Here is a 20,391-nt window from a genome sequence, read left to right as displayed (position 1 = left end):
ACATAAATTAGAGGCTGAAAAAAAACTCAGCAATTAGCCATTTTTCAAATCTAGGGTTTCTCTCTTTCACCAGAAGCTTCTCAAGCTTTTCTCCAATGGCGGCGAAGAAGACAATCCGAAATCCAGAGCTAATCCGTGGCGTCGGAAAGTTCTCACGTTCCAAAATGTACCATAAGAAGGGTTTATGGGCAATTAAGAAGAAAAACGGCGGTAAATTACCTCTCCACGAGAAAAAACCCGCCGTCGCCGTTGCTGCTGTAAAGCCACCAAAATTCTACCCTGCTGATGACGTGAAAAAGCCTCTTGTTAACAAACACAAGCCAAAGCCTACAAAGCTTAGGGCAAGTATTACACCCGGAACAGTGTTGATTATCCTTGCTGGTAGGTTTAAGGGAAAGAGAGTTGTGTTTTTGAAGCAGCTTACTTCTGGATTGCTTCTTGTTACTGGTCCGTTTAAGCTTAATGGAGTTCCATTGAGACGTGTGAATCAAGCTTATGTTATTGGTACCTCAACGAAGGTTGATGTTTCTGGAGTGAATGTGGAGAAGATTGATGATAAGTATTTTGCTAAGCAGGTTGAGAAGAAGCAGAAGAAGGGAGAAGGAGAGTTTTTTGAAGACAAAAAGGAGGTTTGCTTGTTCATTTTCTGCTTAAATTTGTCTCCTTTTTTATGAAATTCTGTATTTTTCACTCAATTGGACTTAGTATTATACATTGGTATACTCCCTCCATTGCTATTTGCTTGTCCTATTTTGATTTAACACTGAGTTTATCGAAGATATGACTAATGCATCAAAATGCGTACTTATTGTAACTAAAGTGTCACTAAAAAAGCATAGTAGACAAACAAATTGAAATAGTAGTGTATATGCTGTGTGAATGTTGCAATGTTGTATTACTTATTAGTGAGCTTTTGGTATATGAAGATATTTATAGTCCTGGGACTTGGTATAGATATCGGGTTTATTAGAACGATTGTAGTGTGTGTGATTAACTTGCTTTGGGGACGAATGTATTAATAGCTTATATGCTGTGGGAATGTTGCAATTCTGAAGATGCGATACTTATTGTTCACGAGTGTGTAGCATATGTAGATGTTTATTGTTAGTAAAAGTAATCACATTTAGAAGTCTTTTCTATACAATTTTAGACAAGAAATGGAATTGCGTTGTTGTGATCTTGGTTAGAGATGGTTTTAGCATTTACTTTCGAGAAAAAGTTCCAAGTTTTAGTATAAATATATATTGGTGAGAAAAGATGCACTCGCTGCTCCCTTGTAATAGTGAGTACGCGCAGCTTTGTGTGATCTAATTTGATGCGGGAGAATACAATTGAGAGTTGTTTGATTTTCGTATTTGTATTCGTTTTTTGAATGCAGGAGAAGAATGTGCTTCCACAAGAAAAGAAAGACGAGCAGAAAACTGTGGACTCTGCATTGCTCAAGGCTATTGAAGGAATTCCTGAATTGAAGGCGTATTTGTCTGCAAGGTTCTCGTTGAAGTCAGGCATGAAACCACACGAGCTTGTGTTCTAATGGAAGTATACCTACAACATTTCTGTTGAAACTGATTTTTGTTACTACTATTTTTCTGTTTTCTTCGGATTGAACTTGCGTTAAGAGTTCATATCGAGTATAAACATCTTTAATTAGAATTTGCAATATGAGAATTTTCTTGATTATCCTTCTGATATCATGCAATTTGTTTTCTTTAATATATACTATCTTGTTCTTTTCTCCTATGTACTGAAGCTACATGTGTACCAAGATGAGTGTTAAGTTGGCTACTCTTCTTCTTGACTGCCATTGTGGCTGTAGCTTATATGTGATGAATATATCGAGAAGTTTAAGTGGCGGGTTGTTGTTGAACTGTTCACATATCTGCTTACCGATCTTCTTACATTGTGCATACTTGTTGAGAAGGGTACTTGCAGGAAATGGCGAAGTGTTTTGGCTCGTTGGTAAGCCCTTTGTTATCGCCAGTGATCTCTACACTTATCGCTCACTCTGCTGGTCCCTATGAAGTGTTTTGGCTCGTTGGTAAGCCCTTTGGTATCGCCTATGATCTCTACACTTATCGCTCACTCTGCTGGTTCCTATCGGTTTGCTTATATAGTTGCTTCTCCTAAATAATTGTGGCTACCATAGTTGCTTCTTCAATATTTGCATCAGGTGACTCTTATGCTGAGTGTCTATCGAAAATAACCTCTCTGTGTTCACAGGGTAGGGTTAAGGCTAGGACACCATCTATAGACTCAACTTACGAGATTACGCTTTATTATAACAAAGAACCTTGCTAATCTTCTCAACCATATAGTGTAACTAAATAGATCCCTTCTTATTTATCCAAAGGATAACTATATATTATGTTATATATTTTTAATGAATGTAAGATAAGGTGAGCTAAACCATATTTTTATTGAAATGTAGTTAAATATCCTTGACGAAATTAATTAACACTAAATTAATTATTAGCTTTGTTTTAATTTATATGTTCCACTATTTTTTGTAAGTCGGTTCTAAAAGAATAATAAATTTTTATATAAAAGGTTGAAAATATGAAAAATTGATCACGCTAATTAGTTGAGGGAATTCGACATCTATTATATATATAAATAATACCTTTAATCATATATAAAAAATTAATTATTTGTCGAAGAAAGTTCGAATGAACCTTCACTTCAAGTTGGCTCTGTCCAGATGGATCACAAATCATCACATACATGATCAAGAGATACTGTTGACAACATAAAAAGAGGATAAATGAAATATTTCTTTCGTTTTGATTATTTGACATATTTTAATTTGATATCAAGTTTAAGAAAATAAAATGATTTTTAAATTTTGTTATCTTAAACAAAAGAATATATCAATTGTGTCAAATACCTTTAATTTTGTGATCTTAAACAAAAGATATGTCAATTGTGTCAAATACCTTTAATTTTGTGATCTTAAACATGCAATATGGAAAATTGAAATTAAAAATGACTAAAAAAAGAAAGAGATTAATTATTTTGAAACAGAATAAAAAGAAAAGTAAATCAAATAAACTAAATCGGAGAGTAGCAATTTAAACTATCATTAGTTCTAACAATATAGACACTACCAAAGACCCAATTTTTTTTGCTGATAAAACAAATTAATTAGGCAATTTGCATGAGCCAAGTTAGCTAAAGTCAAAAAGTATACACATATATTCAAATTCAAAAGAAAAATACTTATTTAAATTTTTATTCTATATGCTTTGGCACTAAATGCGTGAAACATACAAAAGATAACTAATTTTTTCAAGGTGTTTGTTAGGTAGAGAAGGGTGTTATATATATTTGAAAGAATATTTGTTCAAACTTTTATCGACACATGCCAATATATATATCTTTGACATTAATTAATGTCCTAATAAAGCTTGTCACTCATAATCACTTTTGATTCATTCAAAAGAATTTAAATAAAATTAATTAATCATAATAATAATGAATTTAAAAAAACTCATGTATGTTGACTCATTCTTCTTAAATATGGACATATAATTAGAACATCACACCAACCAATCAAGATAAAAGGAAAATAAGCTATAGGGAAATAATTTATTTAAATATCACGACAATAATAACTGTTATACTTTAATCATCAAATATATAAGTTCTCACTATTCATATCATTTTATTTAAATTATCTCATGTCAAAAACACAATTTTTTTTAATATCTTCTTAGTTGACATTTGGATCTCTATTAATATTAGGAGATTCCTAGATAATATTAAACCTACAATTGAGGTACCAACATGTGTTATTAACTTAAAATTCAACTATTTGTGCAATAATGGAAAAAGTGGGACCCTAACAAAAAGCTAGAGAATATATATATATATATATATCACATATTTTACCTACTAGTTTCACATATTACAAAGTCTATAGAGCACAAAACTTCCTACTCATACCCTTTATATAACGTCATCACTGTCACCATCACCATGAACGAAAAAAAATTTATAGTTGTTATTCTCATGACAATTATTTTTTTCTTATGCTCGAGCTGCTCTGAATTCCTCTTCTGCTCGAATTCCTTTGGTAATGTAGCGTTTGTAACAATGTTATGATAGCGTACTTTTATATATATATATATATATATATATATTTTCTCTCTCCAAAATGGTATAATTAACCTATATGTATATCAATCGTAGCTTATGATCATCCATGGGAGGAGGATTATGTAGTTCTTCGAAAGCTAGGAGGTGGCTTTTTTTGGTGATACTTGGCTTCTAAAAAATGTAATTGATAATTCAGAGTATGTCTTGAAAAAAATCAAGGCATTATACCCTTTTCCCCTCACATAAGATTAAGTTGTATTTATGACTTAATGACACATTAATAAATGTAACCTTATTTTATACGCATGCATGTAGAATTTGACACTGTGTGAGAAAAAAATGAGAGAGATATGCAATATATTGATGAGTTTATGATATGATGAATATAAACCATACAATATAAATAAATAAATAAATAAATAAATATGGTGTAGCAGATGAAGATGAGATCAGTTCTTTTTTTTAAAATTAAGGTATGAATTCGATTAGATTTTAGTATGAATATCGAAGATCGAATGAAAAATAATATTAGTAAAAACTATGAAACATATAATACAATACATAATAATATTAGAATGTTTTTAAAACATATAATACAATACATAATAATATTAGAATGTTAATAGATATCAGTGTATAACAATTCAACTCTAATAAATGTTATATTAAAAAAGGTCCTATGGTGCTTTTCTAACCATATTTTCTTCATGTTTTTTCAGTAAAACAGGTTTTGGATGCCTATTTAAATTGTTGATGTTATAAAATAAATTGGATTAAAATGGTGTTAGGTAACCTTTATGCAATTTGAGGATATTTATTCATTGCATTGGTTCATTATAATAGATCTCACAAATTTTAAAGCAATAGGAATGCTTAAAGAGATCAATTATTCAAATAATAATTTTTTTCTTCGATAAGTAAAGACATTTTGAATTAGTCGAAAATGTAATTAATTAATTAATTCATATTTATATTTAAAAATTGATATTAAATAATTAGTTTTTAACCATTATGCAATACTACTAATATGGCTGAACAATGTATTGAGATTTCCGAGATGTTAAAGGTAGAAAGAATGCACAAGCTTACCAAGCTTACAACCTGCACTGATAATGGATATGCCGATTATATTCGTAATCGGGATCCATTATGAATAGGGTAATATTTTTATATATTAAATTTTTATATTTATTTATATTTGAAAATAATTAATAATTATTATTTTTAAATTTAAATTTTGAGATGTTGAGTTTCTCAAGCTTGTACGTCCTCTATTAAAAGCATATCCCAATTTGCGTATTGGAGTGGATGACATTTCATCATCCCTATTTTGCTGTTTCTACACATGATGGTAATAACTTTTTCTTTAAAAAATATAATCCATGGCTTACCCAACCCACATTGTTAAAGTTCCATTAACCAATACGACTAACAAATATATGTTATTAAATGGGTTTCAAAATTTGTAGTCCAATCCAAACAAATCACGGGTTGGATAGATTGGCTCTATGGTGATATTAAAATACTTTTTTTTAATTTTTAGTTATTTTAATTTCTTTTTAGGTGATGTTCTGTTGGTTATAACTTATAATTTCATTATTAATTTTTAGTGCGAATTTTTTCATGTATGGCAACATATCTCATTACTATATTGTTTTGTCAATGGGCTCGATCACGATTAGCCTTTTTGGTTATTATATGCTGAAAGTCTACGTAGATTTGCGAAAGGAAGAAAACAAGAAGAAGATGAACTAAAATATATCCGTAGTCATATCTACTAAATTGTTATTTTAGTAATGCTATCGAATATTGTATAACGTTATCTTTATCTGTACTTAATTTTCAAGATATTGAAAAATTCAAATGTATAATAAAAAACACAAACAATTCGAACACACTATGTCTACTTTAGAGATAAGGTGCCTACCCAACTAAGCTAAGTGTACATTGATTTGTCCAATCTTATTTTGAACCCATTTCTAAGTCTAATATATGTTCTTGCGTTACATAATATTTCACATTCTTGATTTTTTTTCATTCTCTAACTAATAACTATATGGAGTTATTTTCTTGACAATAACCATTACTCGATTATTTCCATATTTACTAAGACCATATGGCTTAGTGATATGGAGAATTAATTTTAGATAACCAATTAAATACTTGTTATGCTTCCTCAAAACATTTATACTCTACTGCAGTGACATTCAATTTTGAATTTGAACCTAACACACACAACAAAAGGTTATCTCTGATTTTAAAATTTTAGGTATTGCTAAAATCATGCACTGTGTGTGGTAAAAGAATATGAATGTCCACGAGACAAGAAAAAAATAGACATTTCCAAAATAACCCATGAAAGTAGATACAATTGATAATAGTTTCATTGTTTTTATAAATCTCTGAACTCGACATATTAAGTGATATAATAAAAATACACTTATAACTTGGGAGTTTTTCTAACCGACAATTGACACTATGAGCTACATGATGATACAACATCTCACCGATGCTGTCAGAACTGTTCTATACCTTGCCGGGTATAGAACACCTTTACTAATCTCGGAGGCACTAAGGCTTCATCTAAAAAAGTATGATCTTTTATCCATGTCGGCATACATGGTTTATGAGCAATTTCAGTTGTTTGAACTCATCCTCATATTGGTGCTCAATACTACTACTAATACTATGTATTAATGCTCAAATGTGTAAAACATACTCTTTCTCTACTCAGACTATCCTCTTAAAAGAGGTAACTACTCTGAAATACCTTTGAACTCATAGATGTTTTTTTTAGAATTCAAAATTTCTCTTTTCTCAATGTAAAAATCATATATTTGAAAATACTTAGTTTCCATAAATTTTACTCAAAAACTAGTTTAAAACTCAAATGTTGACTTTAAAAGATTCTCAAGATTTATAACTCAATATAGAGTTCATGCTGAAATATAATCATGAATGAATTAACTTAAGAAACTCAATGACAATATAGGGAACTCTATACTCAGAAGTCAAGAACTCAAAACTCCACGATCTAACTCACCTCACGAATACGCAATTCAAAGGGTTAAAGCGCGAATATGGACATAAATGCATCCACTCAAGGATCTCAATAACAATATTGAAACTCAATAACAACTTTAGAACTTTTCTCCTAAACTCACTTTAATTTTGAATGAAAATTCAGGCATGTGATTAGAACATGCATGTAAGAACTCTAAATATTAATGGAGCCTTTGAGAGCTAATACAAAGAAGAGAAAGTAGTCACGATTCAAACGAACACGTTTAGGAAGAAGCACAAACAGAAAATGGACTATGCATTCTTGGTGTACTAGTGACACGCCGCCCCAACACTCCTGACATACTGTCAGAGCGCCGCAACAAGCCCCAAAGTACTGGGGCTGGATTTGGGCGTAGTGTTGTCGAATCGCCCCAGCACTCCTGGTGTACTAGTGGCGCGCCACCCCATCCGTTCCCAGCGACTACTAGTTTAGAATTGATGAATTTCTCCTAAACTCTTCTTGTTTCTCAACCCCAACATCAATATGAATACATGAAGAATTTCATACAATTCCTTTCAAGAATCACAACTCATACTCAAGATCCTCAACCCAAGAAACTAAAAACCCCCATTGTTAAATAATGAAAAAGAATAACTCAAGAATCTCTTAATATAACGATTTCATGGATGAGTTAGATGAATGACGTGTGATCGAATAAGTCCAACTTTATGAGAAGCCTTACATATCTGGCAAGAACGATGTTCATGGCGAAATCCACAAATCTTGAAGAATGTTTGAACTTAGCACCTTTTCTCCTCTTGAAACCTCATTTTAAATCCCTAAGTGTCTAGGAATGTAAATATGTGATTTAGAATATGATTATACCGTTAATTGGGTCAGGAAAAACGTGCTAAGCCTAGTGAAAAAAATGAAAAGATCAAAATATCCTTTTTAAAACTGAATGAAGTACCTTAAATAGAGAGGCTTCACTTGAACAAACATAACTTTTTAATTTGAGTTCAAAATTTAGCAAACTTAACGACGTTGAAGAGAAGACTCAAATACTTCAATTTGGTAGGTCGTGGACCACCTAACTCTTTATGTTTAAAAAGATATGATCATTTGAAGTTGACTCAAGTAAAATGTCATAGTGAAACTCAATCAGAAAGAAAGCTTCCAACTCAACTTTATATAAAGGGATTCTAGTGAACTTAACACTTTAGAAAATTTAAAATTACTCGATATAATCTTTTTTAGAATGAAAAATGGTTTGAGTCTATACTTAATTTTTTTTGGAATGTCATGAATTTACTAGGTAATGTCAATAAATATATATAATTTGAATTTCATCTAAAATTTGCTTTGACCATCATATCGAAAAGCCAAATACAAATTCAATCACAATCTCTTGATAACACAATGATGGATGGATAGATAATATACAGCCGAACCAAAAGTTTAGGATTCAAAACATGTAAATTTGTACAAAATCATAAGAACGATTAGATGATTGAATTGTCTGTCCTATCAAGTCATAAATGACTTGCGATCATCACAAAAATACTCTAAAACACCAAAAAGATCACAAAAAGGAAAAAATGATCTAAAAAATCATTATAAATATAATATAAAGTATCAACATATATAAACATTTTTCACGAAAAATATTTTCGAGGAACACACCCATCATCATAATTTCTTTTTCGAGTCTCTAATAACTAATTCATTACAAGTCATAATATTCTCCTTGTATTTTCTCAATTTTCTCTCGCACCACAAATTTTTACTTTTACCTTTCTTACACAGATCCCGATGAGCTTTTTCATCACTATATAAATACTCCTTCCCTCTTCCCTCTTCCCTCCATCTCTCACATTTTTTTTAAGCTTCACTTTCAATTCACGCAATTTTAAGCTTTCGTTTCAGTTCACCCTCTTTGTTGAAAAACTTCATAATACAGATCGGAAAAACTCAAATTCTCTTCTACAATAATGTCTCCCGTGCCTGCTCTCAGTCCTGCTGATGCCGAGAAGCTAGCTAATCTCAAATCTGCTGTTTCCAGTCTTACTCAAATCAGGCAAGTTTTTTTGATTTTTGAGATTATACGTAGTTTTGCTTAGATTTACTTGCTCTAAATGCTAGGATCAATATCTATGATTCTCATTTCTGTATTTCTGGAGGTTTCATTGATATACGATAGCAGCATTGCGTTTTTTTCTCAGTTTCTCATGTTTTGTTCATTTTTTGATTCGAAGCTTATTTGAATTTTTTTGCAGTGGTAATGAGAAATCTGGATTTATTATGTGTGTGTGAATATGCTTAGATTTACTTGCTCTGATCAATATTCGATGTATCTCAGTTTTCTCTATTTCTCGCGGTTTCATTGCTACACGATATCAGCATTGCGTTTTTTTTTTCTATTTTTCTCAATTGCTTGATGTTAGTTCATTTTTTGATCTGGAGCTGTTTTTTTTTTTTTTGCAGTGATAATGAAAAATCTGGATTTGTTATGTGTGTGACTCTGTAGTTTTGCTTGATTTACTTGCTTCATGTTATTATCATCTTCAGAATAGGTTACATTGCTACACGATAGCAGCATTGCGTTTTCTTCTCTTCTATTTTTCACTTCGTTTATTTATTTTTGGATTTGTACTTGATATAGTGTGAACCTTTTGCTTTTGCAGTGATAATGAGAAATTCAATTTTCCATTTCTGATTCCCTTTGTGTGGTGTAGTTTTGCTGGATTTACTTGCTCTGCATGATAGCATCATGTCTTATATATCTCAGATTCTCCATTTCTGGATCCGTTGCTCATTTAGTTTAGTTTTCCTAGATTTTGCTTGCTGCATGATAGTGTCATTTGCTTTTGAATTGTTTGATCTGATCCAGACCTGATATTTTTTAAAATATTTTATTTTTCATTTTTTGTGTTTTCTCATCTGATTGTTTTTGTTATTTGCAGTGATAATGAGAAATCTGGATTTCTTAACCTTGTCACTCGCTATCTAAGGTACGATTGGAGATTTATCTGATTACTACTTATTATAGTTAGTGCTAATCATTTTAATTAACTGAACTTTAGAATGCGGTTTAATCTAATGCTCAATTTCTTGAGTGAATTTGTGACAGTGTTAGGTGATTTAAGGTAGTGATGTGGTAGTGTCTATTGATTTTGATTATCTCGGATATGTTTTTAGTTTTGGAGGATAAGTTTAGTTTTTAGCTCGTGAAACTCAAACAAGAGCAGATCAACTCATGATCTATTGTGGCATTTGAATTGTAGTGGTGAGGCACAACATGTCGAGTGGAGTAAGATCCAGACGCCAACTGATGACGTGGTGGTGCCTTACGACAAGTTAGCACCTCTCTCTGAAGGTATTATTATTTGCTAATTGCTCTTCTTGTATTGATTGGCTACTGTATTGGGAAGTGAGAACAAGTGGCGGATGTGTATAGAAATTGGTAGTTATTTGTCTGTGCGTGTGCGCATACGTGTTATAAAAATTATTTTCATATTTGTATACATGGTAAGTATGAGTCTAGTTGAATTTGCACTGGGGAGCTAGATCTGCCTTTTGATTTATCTTACAATTCAAACTGTTTCTGAAGAAGCTTCACTATCTTGATCATTGCAGATCCCGCGGAAACAAAGAAGCTCTTAGACAAACTTGTCGTCCTGAAGCTCAATGGAGGCTTGGGAACAACAATGGGGTGTACTGGTCCCAAGTATGTATTTGCCACAAATACAGCAGTTATTTTGTCTAAAGATTATGTCTAACAGGGTTATGCTATAGATATGTGGATAATACTTTTGTTTCAATTACTGGTCTTAACTCATGTTTGTCAGCACATATTGTTCCAAGTATCTTTCTGTTCTATTACATGCCACTGGAGAGTGAATACTGTTGGTGGATCCAGAGCAGTGTTCTGAATCTTCTGTCTTTTTTCTTGGCTACATTATTTTATTGATTCATCAGTAAGGTTCCAAGAAACTTTCTGAATGGGATTCTGAATCTTGTTAAGAGTACTATTTTATTTTACCTTCACATGATACCCTTCTTTGAATTTTTTTTTCTTACACATGCTCTCTGTGAAGGCTATAAAGTGATAAAACTCGGTTATTGGTTTCTCTTTCTACTCTGTATTTGATTGTTTTCTAATGCTTTGAGTCGTGAAACATGAATAGCAACTACTTATTGGGTTGATTTGAATGCATTTCCTACCGCAGCTTGTATCATTTGGATGTGAAACAGTTCAAATGCTGCCTGCAACTAGATAGAATTTGGCAGAGTTATAATACTGAAAGACCAATACTAAACCACTTTTCTGCACGTGACACCTTTTCAAGAACACAGATAGGAGAAATAAAAAAAGGGCATTTTGGTGCACAAAGTATCCCACATTAGCAGGGACTCAGGAAAGGCCACCTCCCAAGGGATGTGATGTAGATGGGAGAAATATGATGGTTAATTTATAAGTAGATCAGGTTTTACATTTGTTGACAGCTGAGGTGCTACCTCCTTACCTTTTACCTTTTTGGTGTTTATGATGATGCTTGAGTTCTTGAGAAGTTCGTCTAGATATGTTAAAAACCTCTCATTTCTCATCATAAAATGGAAGTTTTAGCTGGGTTATTTATCGATCTTTATATCTTCTCAGAGTCTGAAGTTTGTATTTCTTCCATGCAGATCAGTTATTGAAGTTCGTAATGGTTTGACATTCCTTGATTTGATTGTCAAACAAATTGAGGTATCTATGATTTTATGGATCAATTTAGTTCACAATGATGTTTCATATATATTCACCGACAGAAGGATGCTGTCTGTAGGCTCTCAATACCAAGTATGGATGCACTGTTCCCCTGCTTTTGATGAATTCATTCAACACCCATGATGATACAGCAAAGGTGAAATAATATCATTGTGAAGCATAGTCATCCATGATTGTTCTCCAGTGTTTGGATTTGGTTCAGCTGCTGATTTTGCCTTTGCATTCTCTATGTAGATTGTAGAAAAATATTCAAACTCAAACATTGAGATTCACACATTCAATCAGGTTAGTGGGGCTTAACATTAATGATATTAAGTATCGGCTAGCTTTTTTTTTCACCCAAAATTTTGGATTTGAATAGGTTTATTTATTGTTTCATCTTTAATTTTTGTAGAGTCAGTATCCTCGTATGGTTATTGAAGACTTTGCTCCACTTCCTTGCAAAGGCAATGCTGGCAAAGATGGATGGTATTTAGATCTGTTTAATGTGTGGACTTTGTGATTACGATTAAAAAATGGAATCAACTCACCATTTGAAACATTCACGAAAAAATTTCTTGTGGGAGCTATACTGAATTATAATGATAGAATCTACATCTTAATGATCATCTTTTAAGTGATGATTCAGTTATTCTAACTGCTCTTTCTTTAGTTACTATTTTTCACTCTTTTCTTGTCACTTAAGTTAAACCTGTAATTGATGATGAAGATTTCCTCCTTCAAGCTGCATCTATACTTGTTCTTGCAGTTATTGGAAAATAAAAAAAACTGTACTCATGTTGTCTGTGGCCAAGTATGCTACTATATTTGCTGCTGCTAGAATGAGAGCAGACTCTGATTAATTTCTCTTTTCTGTGACATAAATCATTCTTCATAAAGCAATCCATTTCAAACATAGGCTAAGATTGTCGAATTCTTAATTCTTAATATTGAATCTCAACTCGAGTAGATTGTTCATGGGTTCTGGTCGTCTGGTCCTGTTCTTGTACTCCTTTTTTCTTTTGTTGGTTTCAATTTAGCATTTCTCTCAGCTAATGCAGTGTTCACATGTACAGGAACCCCCCAGGTCATGGTGATGTTTTTCCTTCTTTGATGAATAGTGGCAAACTTGATGCACTTTTATCGAAGGTTCTGCTCTTCATGTTACTGCTTTCTTCTGATTTTGCCTTGCATTGGTCTGGTCTTTTTTATATTTACTGTTTGTGTAACAATGACTAATTTTCTTTTTCAATCTGTTACAGGGGAAGGAATATGTCTTTGTTGCCAACTCTGATAATTTGGGCGCTGTGGTTGATTTGAGTATCCTTGCTATGATTCTCAAATGTGTATAAAGCCTGAGTTCATTTATTAACATATCAATCATAAGAAGCTTCCAATAGTGATAGACTTTTTCCAATCACCGCCAAGTGCAATTTAGTTTCCTTAATTCAACATTACAGAAATCCTAAATCATTTGATTCAGAACAAGAACGAGTACTGCATGGAGGTAATGACTGTAATGCCTTTTAAGGCTATGTGTTTGGTAGGTAAAACTGTTTCTAGTTTCTGTAGTATTAAATCATGACAATTTTTGCAGGTGACACCAAAAACGTTAGCTGATGTTAAAGGTGGCACCCTAATCTCTTACGACGGAAAAGTACAGGTCTGTGGCCTTTCCCTAAATTTTTTTTTGGATGTTGAGGTTATTTGCTATAACATCCTTCTCCCCACATTTCATCATTTGAAGATGTAAATATTTCAAAACAACACTAGGACCACCACCCGTATCTTTTCTCCTTCACTAGAACAACTGAGTACTAGTTTTAGAGGGGATAATGGTAACATCAATTGGTCAAATCTCCAGTTATGAGGATTTTCATCATGTGTGCTAACCCTTCCCATCCCTCCTGCCTACCCTAACGGGTCAAAGAAAAATAATCACCTGCAAAGTGAACTGTACTTTCTTTGCAGTACTTCTAATCACCACAGTTCCTGCCTATTTTGCTTGCTGTTAAACACCATTTGCAAACCTATGATGGATGTCCAAATTCAAGTGTTCTTTTACTCTTTTTGGTTTTCTCTTTTTGTGAGAGCTTAGGGTAATTGTTTTGCTTCATTAAAGTGAATTTCACACAACTTGCTTATTAAGCTTCTGTTTTGTGTGGTGGTGCAGCTTTTGGAAATAGCTCAAGTACCTGATCAACATGTGAGTTATGCCTCTTCTATTTCTTCTATTGCTATTATAGTATGCATTGACGTTGCAGATGTTAAATTGCAGCTGACATTAGGCGATAGAGAGCAAAGACAATAAATAGAAGAAGTAAAAGAACATTTCAAATGCCTGATTCTGTGTCAATATATTGTCAATTTTTTCAAGTTGTACTGTGACATACAGCTCAATCAATAGCTGATATGTTTATCCAATTCTGATGAAATTATCTCATTTTTATTTCACTCACCATTCTGTTTGATGCTCTACATGAAACTGTTACAAATACACCTGAAGATTGCCAGAGGGTTTCGAATATACTTTCACTTGAGTTAACTAATTGGATTAGCTCATATGGCTGAGTAACTCTACTAACTATAGACCTCGTAGTTCTTTTTCTGAACAATCTAGTTTTCTCTGCAATTCCTTTCTATCAAGATGTTTCTTTCAAATGAAATAGCTAATTCTGTTGCATGTACATTATATGTATTGTTAAAAGTTGTGAGCTGCTCAATGTTCCTCCTATGTTAGTATTTGCTGCTATTATTCAAACAAGATTAGTTAATTGACATTTCTCTTGTTATCGTATCCAATTCCACTTCTCCTTTAAACTTATGGTGTACGTGATCTTTCTTATCCATCCCGGAGGTGGCACATCTGATGTATAAGAAACTTGTTTGGTACAGGTCAATGAATTCAAGTCAATAGAGAAGTTCAAGATTTTTAACACCAACAACTTGTAAGCTGAGACGACTTTTTTAACCTACTCTAAGCTTTATGTTCTTACTTCCTTTTCCTTTGAAACGTGCACTGATTGAATCCTTGGCTATACAAACAGGTGGGTGAATTTAAATGCTGTTAAAAGACTTGTAGAAGCAGATGCACTCAAAATGGAGATAATTCCAAACCCCAAGGTATCATTTTTTGCTTGTGGAGGCTGAAGTTCAATGTTTCAGTACTTTGTATAAGATCACGATGTAGCTAATTTAATTTGCAGGAAGTAGACGGGATCAAAGTTCTTCAACTTGAAACTGCTGCTGGTGCTGCAATTAGGGTATCCCAAGACCTTAATTCTTGTGCCTTTTAGTTACTACTGCCATTCCTTTAAGTCTTGATATTTTCATCGAACTGATTCCTCTTCTGATGAAGTTTCGCTAAGCATTACCTTTTTTTCTCATCTTTCTTTTCTTTACCAGTTCTTTGATCGGGCTATTGGAGCTAATGTTCCTCGATCTCGTTTCCTTCCAGTGAAAGCAAGTTCAGATTTACTTCTTGTCCAGGTTAATTTTTGTATTTGTCATGATTACTGATAAAATTCATCCCCTGTTAATCAATGTTCTTTATAATATGTTAACTCACCTGCATAATTTTTACAGTCTGATCTTTACACCTTGACTGATGATGGCTATGTCATCCGCAATCCAGCCAGGGCTAATCCTTCTAACCCTTCTATTGAGTTGGGACCTGAATTCAAGAAGGTTGAGCTTACTTGCTGAAATTATATTTAACATGGTAGATTGGTTGGTCTTTCGTTGAATGCCAGCTGATAAGTCTACTTATCTTTTCAGGTTGCCAGCTTCTTAAGTCGTTTTAAGTCGATTCCCAGCATTATTGAGCTAGATAGCTTGAAGGTCACTGGTGATGTATATTTTGGAGCTGGCATTACTCTGAAGGTAATTAACAAAGTTTGTCTTCATCTCCCTTGATCTCACGTGTTCACCGGTAGAGTTGGTTTTCTTAGACTATGTTCAGATCCAATAGTTCATGGCATTTTCATATGACTTATCAGTGTCCAATTTTTTTTGTTTCCAAACCTTTTAGGGGAATGTGACTATCAATGCTAAATCCGGAGTGAAGTTAGAAATTCCAGATGGAGCTGTTATTAAAAATAAGGTAATTCCATGCATGCGAGCTATTCAATTTAGTTGATATATATTGCTTTTCATCAAAAACCTATTTGGTTATACGTTGTGTCAATTTTTCACTCCAAATTTTAAAGAGTTTTTCAAGTCAAAAGAAAAACTTCCCATCCCTTTTGGGTCGGATATGGACGAGGAGGGATTTGAACCCCTAACACCGTGGTTCGTAGTCACATACCTTAAGTACCCAAAAAGAACCTTTCCTCTCCCCAGTTAGCCATTTCGGATCAAGAATATGTATATGTCCAAAGATAACTTCAACAATGAAATACCCTTTTTCAACTTTGCATTAATAACTACTTTTTCTAATATCACGCAATTCATGTCCAAACGCCAACTAAAGTTTGTTACATTGATTTCCAGGATGTCAATAGACCTGAGGACATATAGGAGAGTTGAGTTACTGGTGTTAAACAACATAGGATGTTCCGAAGAAGCAAGGCGTAATTTTTTGTTGCAGTTTATAGAGAATTGTCACATTAACGAAAATAAATGAACAATTTTGTTTTGGCTAACGGTACTCGTTGTAAGAGTTCAAATGATTACAATCCCCATATCTTGAGAATTACTAGTATTTTTCTTAAACAAGCTTAGTCTCTCTTGATTCTAGTTTCTAGTTATAAGCAATTAAACTTCAACTTCGCTCTTGAAGCATTGCTACTGTATGTTCAAGATTTTCTTTTTCTTGTTTTTGCCAAAAAAAATATTACTCCTTTCCTCTCTTGAGACTTTTCTTTAGAATTGCATATCTAAAATTTGAAATTATTAGTTTAAATTTGAATTTCTATCACATTCAATATCATTTAGGGAAAAAAAATTACTCAACAAGTCAAACATGTAATATGTATTTGCTAGAAAAACTTTAGTTTAAAATATTGCAATTTGTAGCTATATATAGGGTTTTATAGCTAATTTCTCTCTTCTATGACTTGCATCTCTTTCTCTCTCCCGTCCAAACAATTGTAGCCCCAAAAAAATATTCCACGTAAAATATGATAGTTATATTTTGTATTGTGTGAAATGTGTTTGTATTCCATATCAATTGCATGCGTATTTGTATCAATTGTATTATGACAATTTGTAATCTTGTCAATAGTATTTATCGAGACAAATTGTGTTCGTTAATACACATGATACAAATATGTTCGATATATGATACAAATCATTTGTATTCAGACAATTATATTGTATTTGTATCAACTGTATTTGTATTCTTTATCAATTGTATTCGTGATACAACGAATACAACATTTATTCATCCTCTCTCCTCCCTCTCTTGATCTCGCTCGCCTCTCTCCTCCCTCTCTTGATCTCGCTCACCTCTATCCTCCCTCTCTCGATCTCACTCGCCTCTTTCCTAATTGTATTCATTTGATACAAATCAATTGTATTCGTGATACAACCTCATACAACATGTATTCAACTTTTCTCACCTCTCTCTCAAATCTTGCTTGCCTCTCTCCTCCCTTTCCTAGTCTCCTCCTAACATGTAGCTATAATTTGTAATTATGCAAACTATAGGTTTAGATCCCTAATTAAGCCCAAATTGTAGTCATTTTTTAAAGTTTTCCTTTTGTTTATTGAGTTTGAAATGTATTATTTATACATTTTTACTTCTTAATAAGTTTTAAGCACGTATAGGGCTTAAACAGAAATTATGAAGTTCAAATGAATCCATAACTTATTTTGTACTTGCTAGATCTACCCACCCTTGCTAAACGTCCCAATGGCAATCTTTGGGCAAGGCAGAGTTACAGTAGTGCTAACAGGTTAACTTTTACCATCTTTGAGCTAAATCTATATTTATGCTTAGAAATCCAATCAATACATACAAATATTTTATAAAAAAAACTCAAGAATAAAATTTTTACAATTCAAAATATTAAATATAAAATTCTTATTCTGTTTCCGTCTTAAAATAAATCAACATTTAAACATCATGAGTCGACATTAATGGTTAAAGACCTTATGAGACTAATGTCAAGACTGGTTCCCTGTTACGCCTTGTTTTATATTCCTCCAACATTTCTATATAACAATTATATAACAATTTTTAATGAAAAGTGGTTGATTATGTGAGGAAATTAAAAGGATTACATTAGCTATATGTATGAACAAACAAACTTTGCTCAACAAACAAAATGAATCACATTTCGCTATATATATGAACAAACTAACTTTGCACAACTACCTAGTGGATCCTTATCTTGGGAGGCAAAGAGGTCGTTTTTGATAAATTCTTGGCTCAAGAAAAAGCATATTTAAACAAGAAATAGCGGAAATGAATAAATCATGCTAAAAGAAAATACTATAGCAACTATGAAGAAACATTTTGAATTTTTTTTTGTAATAGTAATAAACTATTGCGATTTTTGAAGTACTAGAGACAAAATGTAATAATAGAAATAGAATGACAAGAATGACAAGAAAAATATTGCAACTACGAGTATGGAAGGATAAGTAAGGCACTGTACTTTACTATGTCCAACTAACCTTCTATCCTAATCCATGTCCTTCACAACCTCCTATCTAAGTCATGTCCTTGACAAGCCGCACTTGCATCATGTCTTATCTAATTACCTTTTCTCGATACTGTTTTGACCTACCTCTACTTCTTTAGAAATCATCCGTTGTCAACCTTTCACACCTTTATATGGGGCACTGTGCATTTCCATTTCACAATATACTCGAACCATCTCAACCTTAACATTTTTTGCAACTTGTCCTCCATTAAGGTCACTTCTGTCCTAAATATTTTCATTTCTAATTTTTCCTAATATGCCACATAATCATCATTTTTGTAACTCTATCTTCTGAATGTGAGAAATCTGGCCATTCTGGCCCATACATGATACAACATAGTTGGTCTGATCACTTCTACGTAATACTCATCTTTAAGTTTTGATGGCATCTTTTTATCACATAATACGATGGGGCCTTCTTATTATCTTTAATATTTCAAAATCATCGAAAAAATAACTCAATGGAGAATATATTCAGAGTTAGTTTACTCGTTATATATATAAATTGATTTTTCAAATGATCACTCAATTAATAACTATTATCTCGAAAATTTATTATTGATTTCAATTTCTTTCAATAAAATAATTACAATTTCCTAAGATAATAAATACTACTCAAATTAACTAAATAATCATCTAAAAATTCAACTCCTCATTATATTAGTTGTATTATTTTGAAAAGCTTTAACTGCCAAAATCTTGACAGAAGAAGTCTATATTATCTTATTGGGTGATTGGTAGTTGGATTATAACATATCTAATAATTAATTGAAGAATATATTCTGTAGAAAATAAAATAAGTGCACTTGATCGATCTAAGCATATTTAATAAAGTCGCATCTTTATGCATTTCATTTAGTATGAATCGTTCAAACTAATTATGTTCTTTTGTTTCATTAATGTTCGCTCCTTTGTCCATATTTATTTATGCTGGTTTATTTGACACGTCTTTTAATAAATAAATAAATTTATATATTACCTCTAACTATTATAATTATATAGTAAATATAAGTCAAGTTAAAAGGAAATAAAAATAATTAATACTTACTACTAATGTTATAATAGATGCAAAAAAGTAAATAATTTCTATTTTTTTACAAGTGAACAGATAAAAGTTAGAATTTCTATTTTTTAATATAGCGGACATAAGTGGACTAATCTCAACGTTAATTCATTGGTTGGATCAGTTGCTTCTTATACTTTGATTAAATTAATGACATGTTCCCACATGATGAAAGTCGATATATTAAATTGTTTAAGCAACTATTATTGGTAAAAAAGAGATTTAAAATAATAACATTATATCTAGGTATTTTTGGAAAGCACAATGAAGTATGTTAGAAACGCGTTGGAACAGTCAAATATATGATTTAGTTATCAATAAAGTTGAATAGAATTATGAATGACTAAAATATAAGACTTAGTTGTCAATAAAGTTGAATAGAATTATGAATGACTAACAAAAACAAAAGAAAAATAAAGTAGACTTAAGGTTTTCTTAATTCTTTGCCTAAGTCGTACTGTTCATATTAGACGGTACTAGTAGAAGGCAACAAGCACTCTATAAAATAGGTAAAACGTATAAATTATAAAAATATTATTAAATTGATATTACATGTCATGTGATTAAAAAGTCAATCTGAACTGTAAAACATGTCTTTTACTAGAATAAAATTGTATACAAAAGATTCTTATAGTTCGATTCTTTTTTCGAATTTCACACATAACAAAAATTTAGTACGTCGCACTTTCCTTCTTAAATATACACAAGTTTCTTTAAGATGAATTGAACACGAAATGAAAAAAAATAGTATTGGCTTAAAATTTAAGTATGAAAGTAATGAAGCCATTCAATTTTTATTTTAGTAAAATCTTAGAGAAGAAAAAAAAGG

The 20,391-nt window shown here is 32.0% G+C and overlaps 2 protein-coding genes and 1 non-coding gene across 3 annotated transcripts; all 3 read left to right on the top strand.

The window, feature by feature from the left end:
• LOC101250600 (large ribosomal subunit protein eL6) lies at nt 1-1,680 on the top strand. The gene is made up of 2 exons (XM_004239783.4): nt 1-629; nt 1,379-1,680. Exons 1-2 carry the CDS (start codon nt 96-98, stop codon nt 1,532-1,534), a joined length of 690 nt encoding a protein of 229 aa, XP_004239831.1. The 5' UTR covers nt 1-95; the 3' UTR covers nt 1,535-1,680.
• Nucleotides 1,681-1,807: 127 nt separating this feature from the next.
• Nucleotides 1,808-1,903, top strand: LOC112941610 (small nucleolar RNA snoR109). Its single transcript, XR_003247031.1, has one exon. It is a non-coding gene; the product is annotated as a small nucleolar RNA snoR109 (small nucleolar RNA).
• A 7,051-nt stretch (nt 1,904-8,954) lies between these two features.
• On the top strand, nt 8,955-16,703 carry LOC101250892 (UTP--glucose-1-phosphate uridylyltransferase-like). Its single transcript, XM_004239784.5, has 21 exons — nt 8,955-9,176; nt 10,063-10,110; nt 10,384-10,475; nt 10,736-10,826; nt 11,789-11,849; nt 11,929-12,006; nt 12,105-12,155; nt 12,265-12,338; nt 12,926-12,998; nt 13,112-13,169; nt 13,310-13,356; nt 13,447-13,512; nt 14,023-14,055; nt 14,745-14,797; nt 14,897-14,972; nt 15,056-15,112; nt 15,255-15,338; nt 15,435-15,536; nt 15,627-15,731; nt 15,880-15,951; nt 16,341-16,703. Exons 1-21 carry the CDS (start codon nt 9,091-9,093, stop codon nt 16,365-16,367), a joined length of 1,434 nt encoding a protein of 477 aa, XP_004239832.2. The 5' UTR covers nt 8,955-9,090; the 3' UTR covers nt 16,368-16,703.
• The last annotated feature ends 3,688 nt before the right edge of the window (nt 16,704-20,391 follow it).

Source organism: Solanum lycopersicum, chromosome 5 (genome assembly GCF_036512215.1).
Source record: "Solanum lycopersicum chromosome 5, SLM_r2.1".
NCBI lineage: Eukaryota > Viridiplantae > Streptophyta > Magnoliopsida > Solanales > Solanaceae > Solanum > Solanum lycopersicum.
Note: the sequence above shows the minus strand (reverse complement) of the source record. Positions and strands in the feature narration are given on the sequence as shown.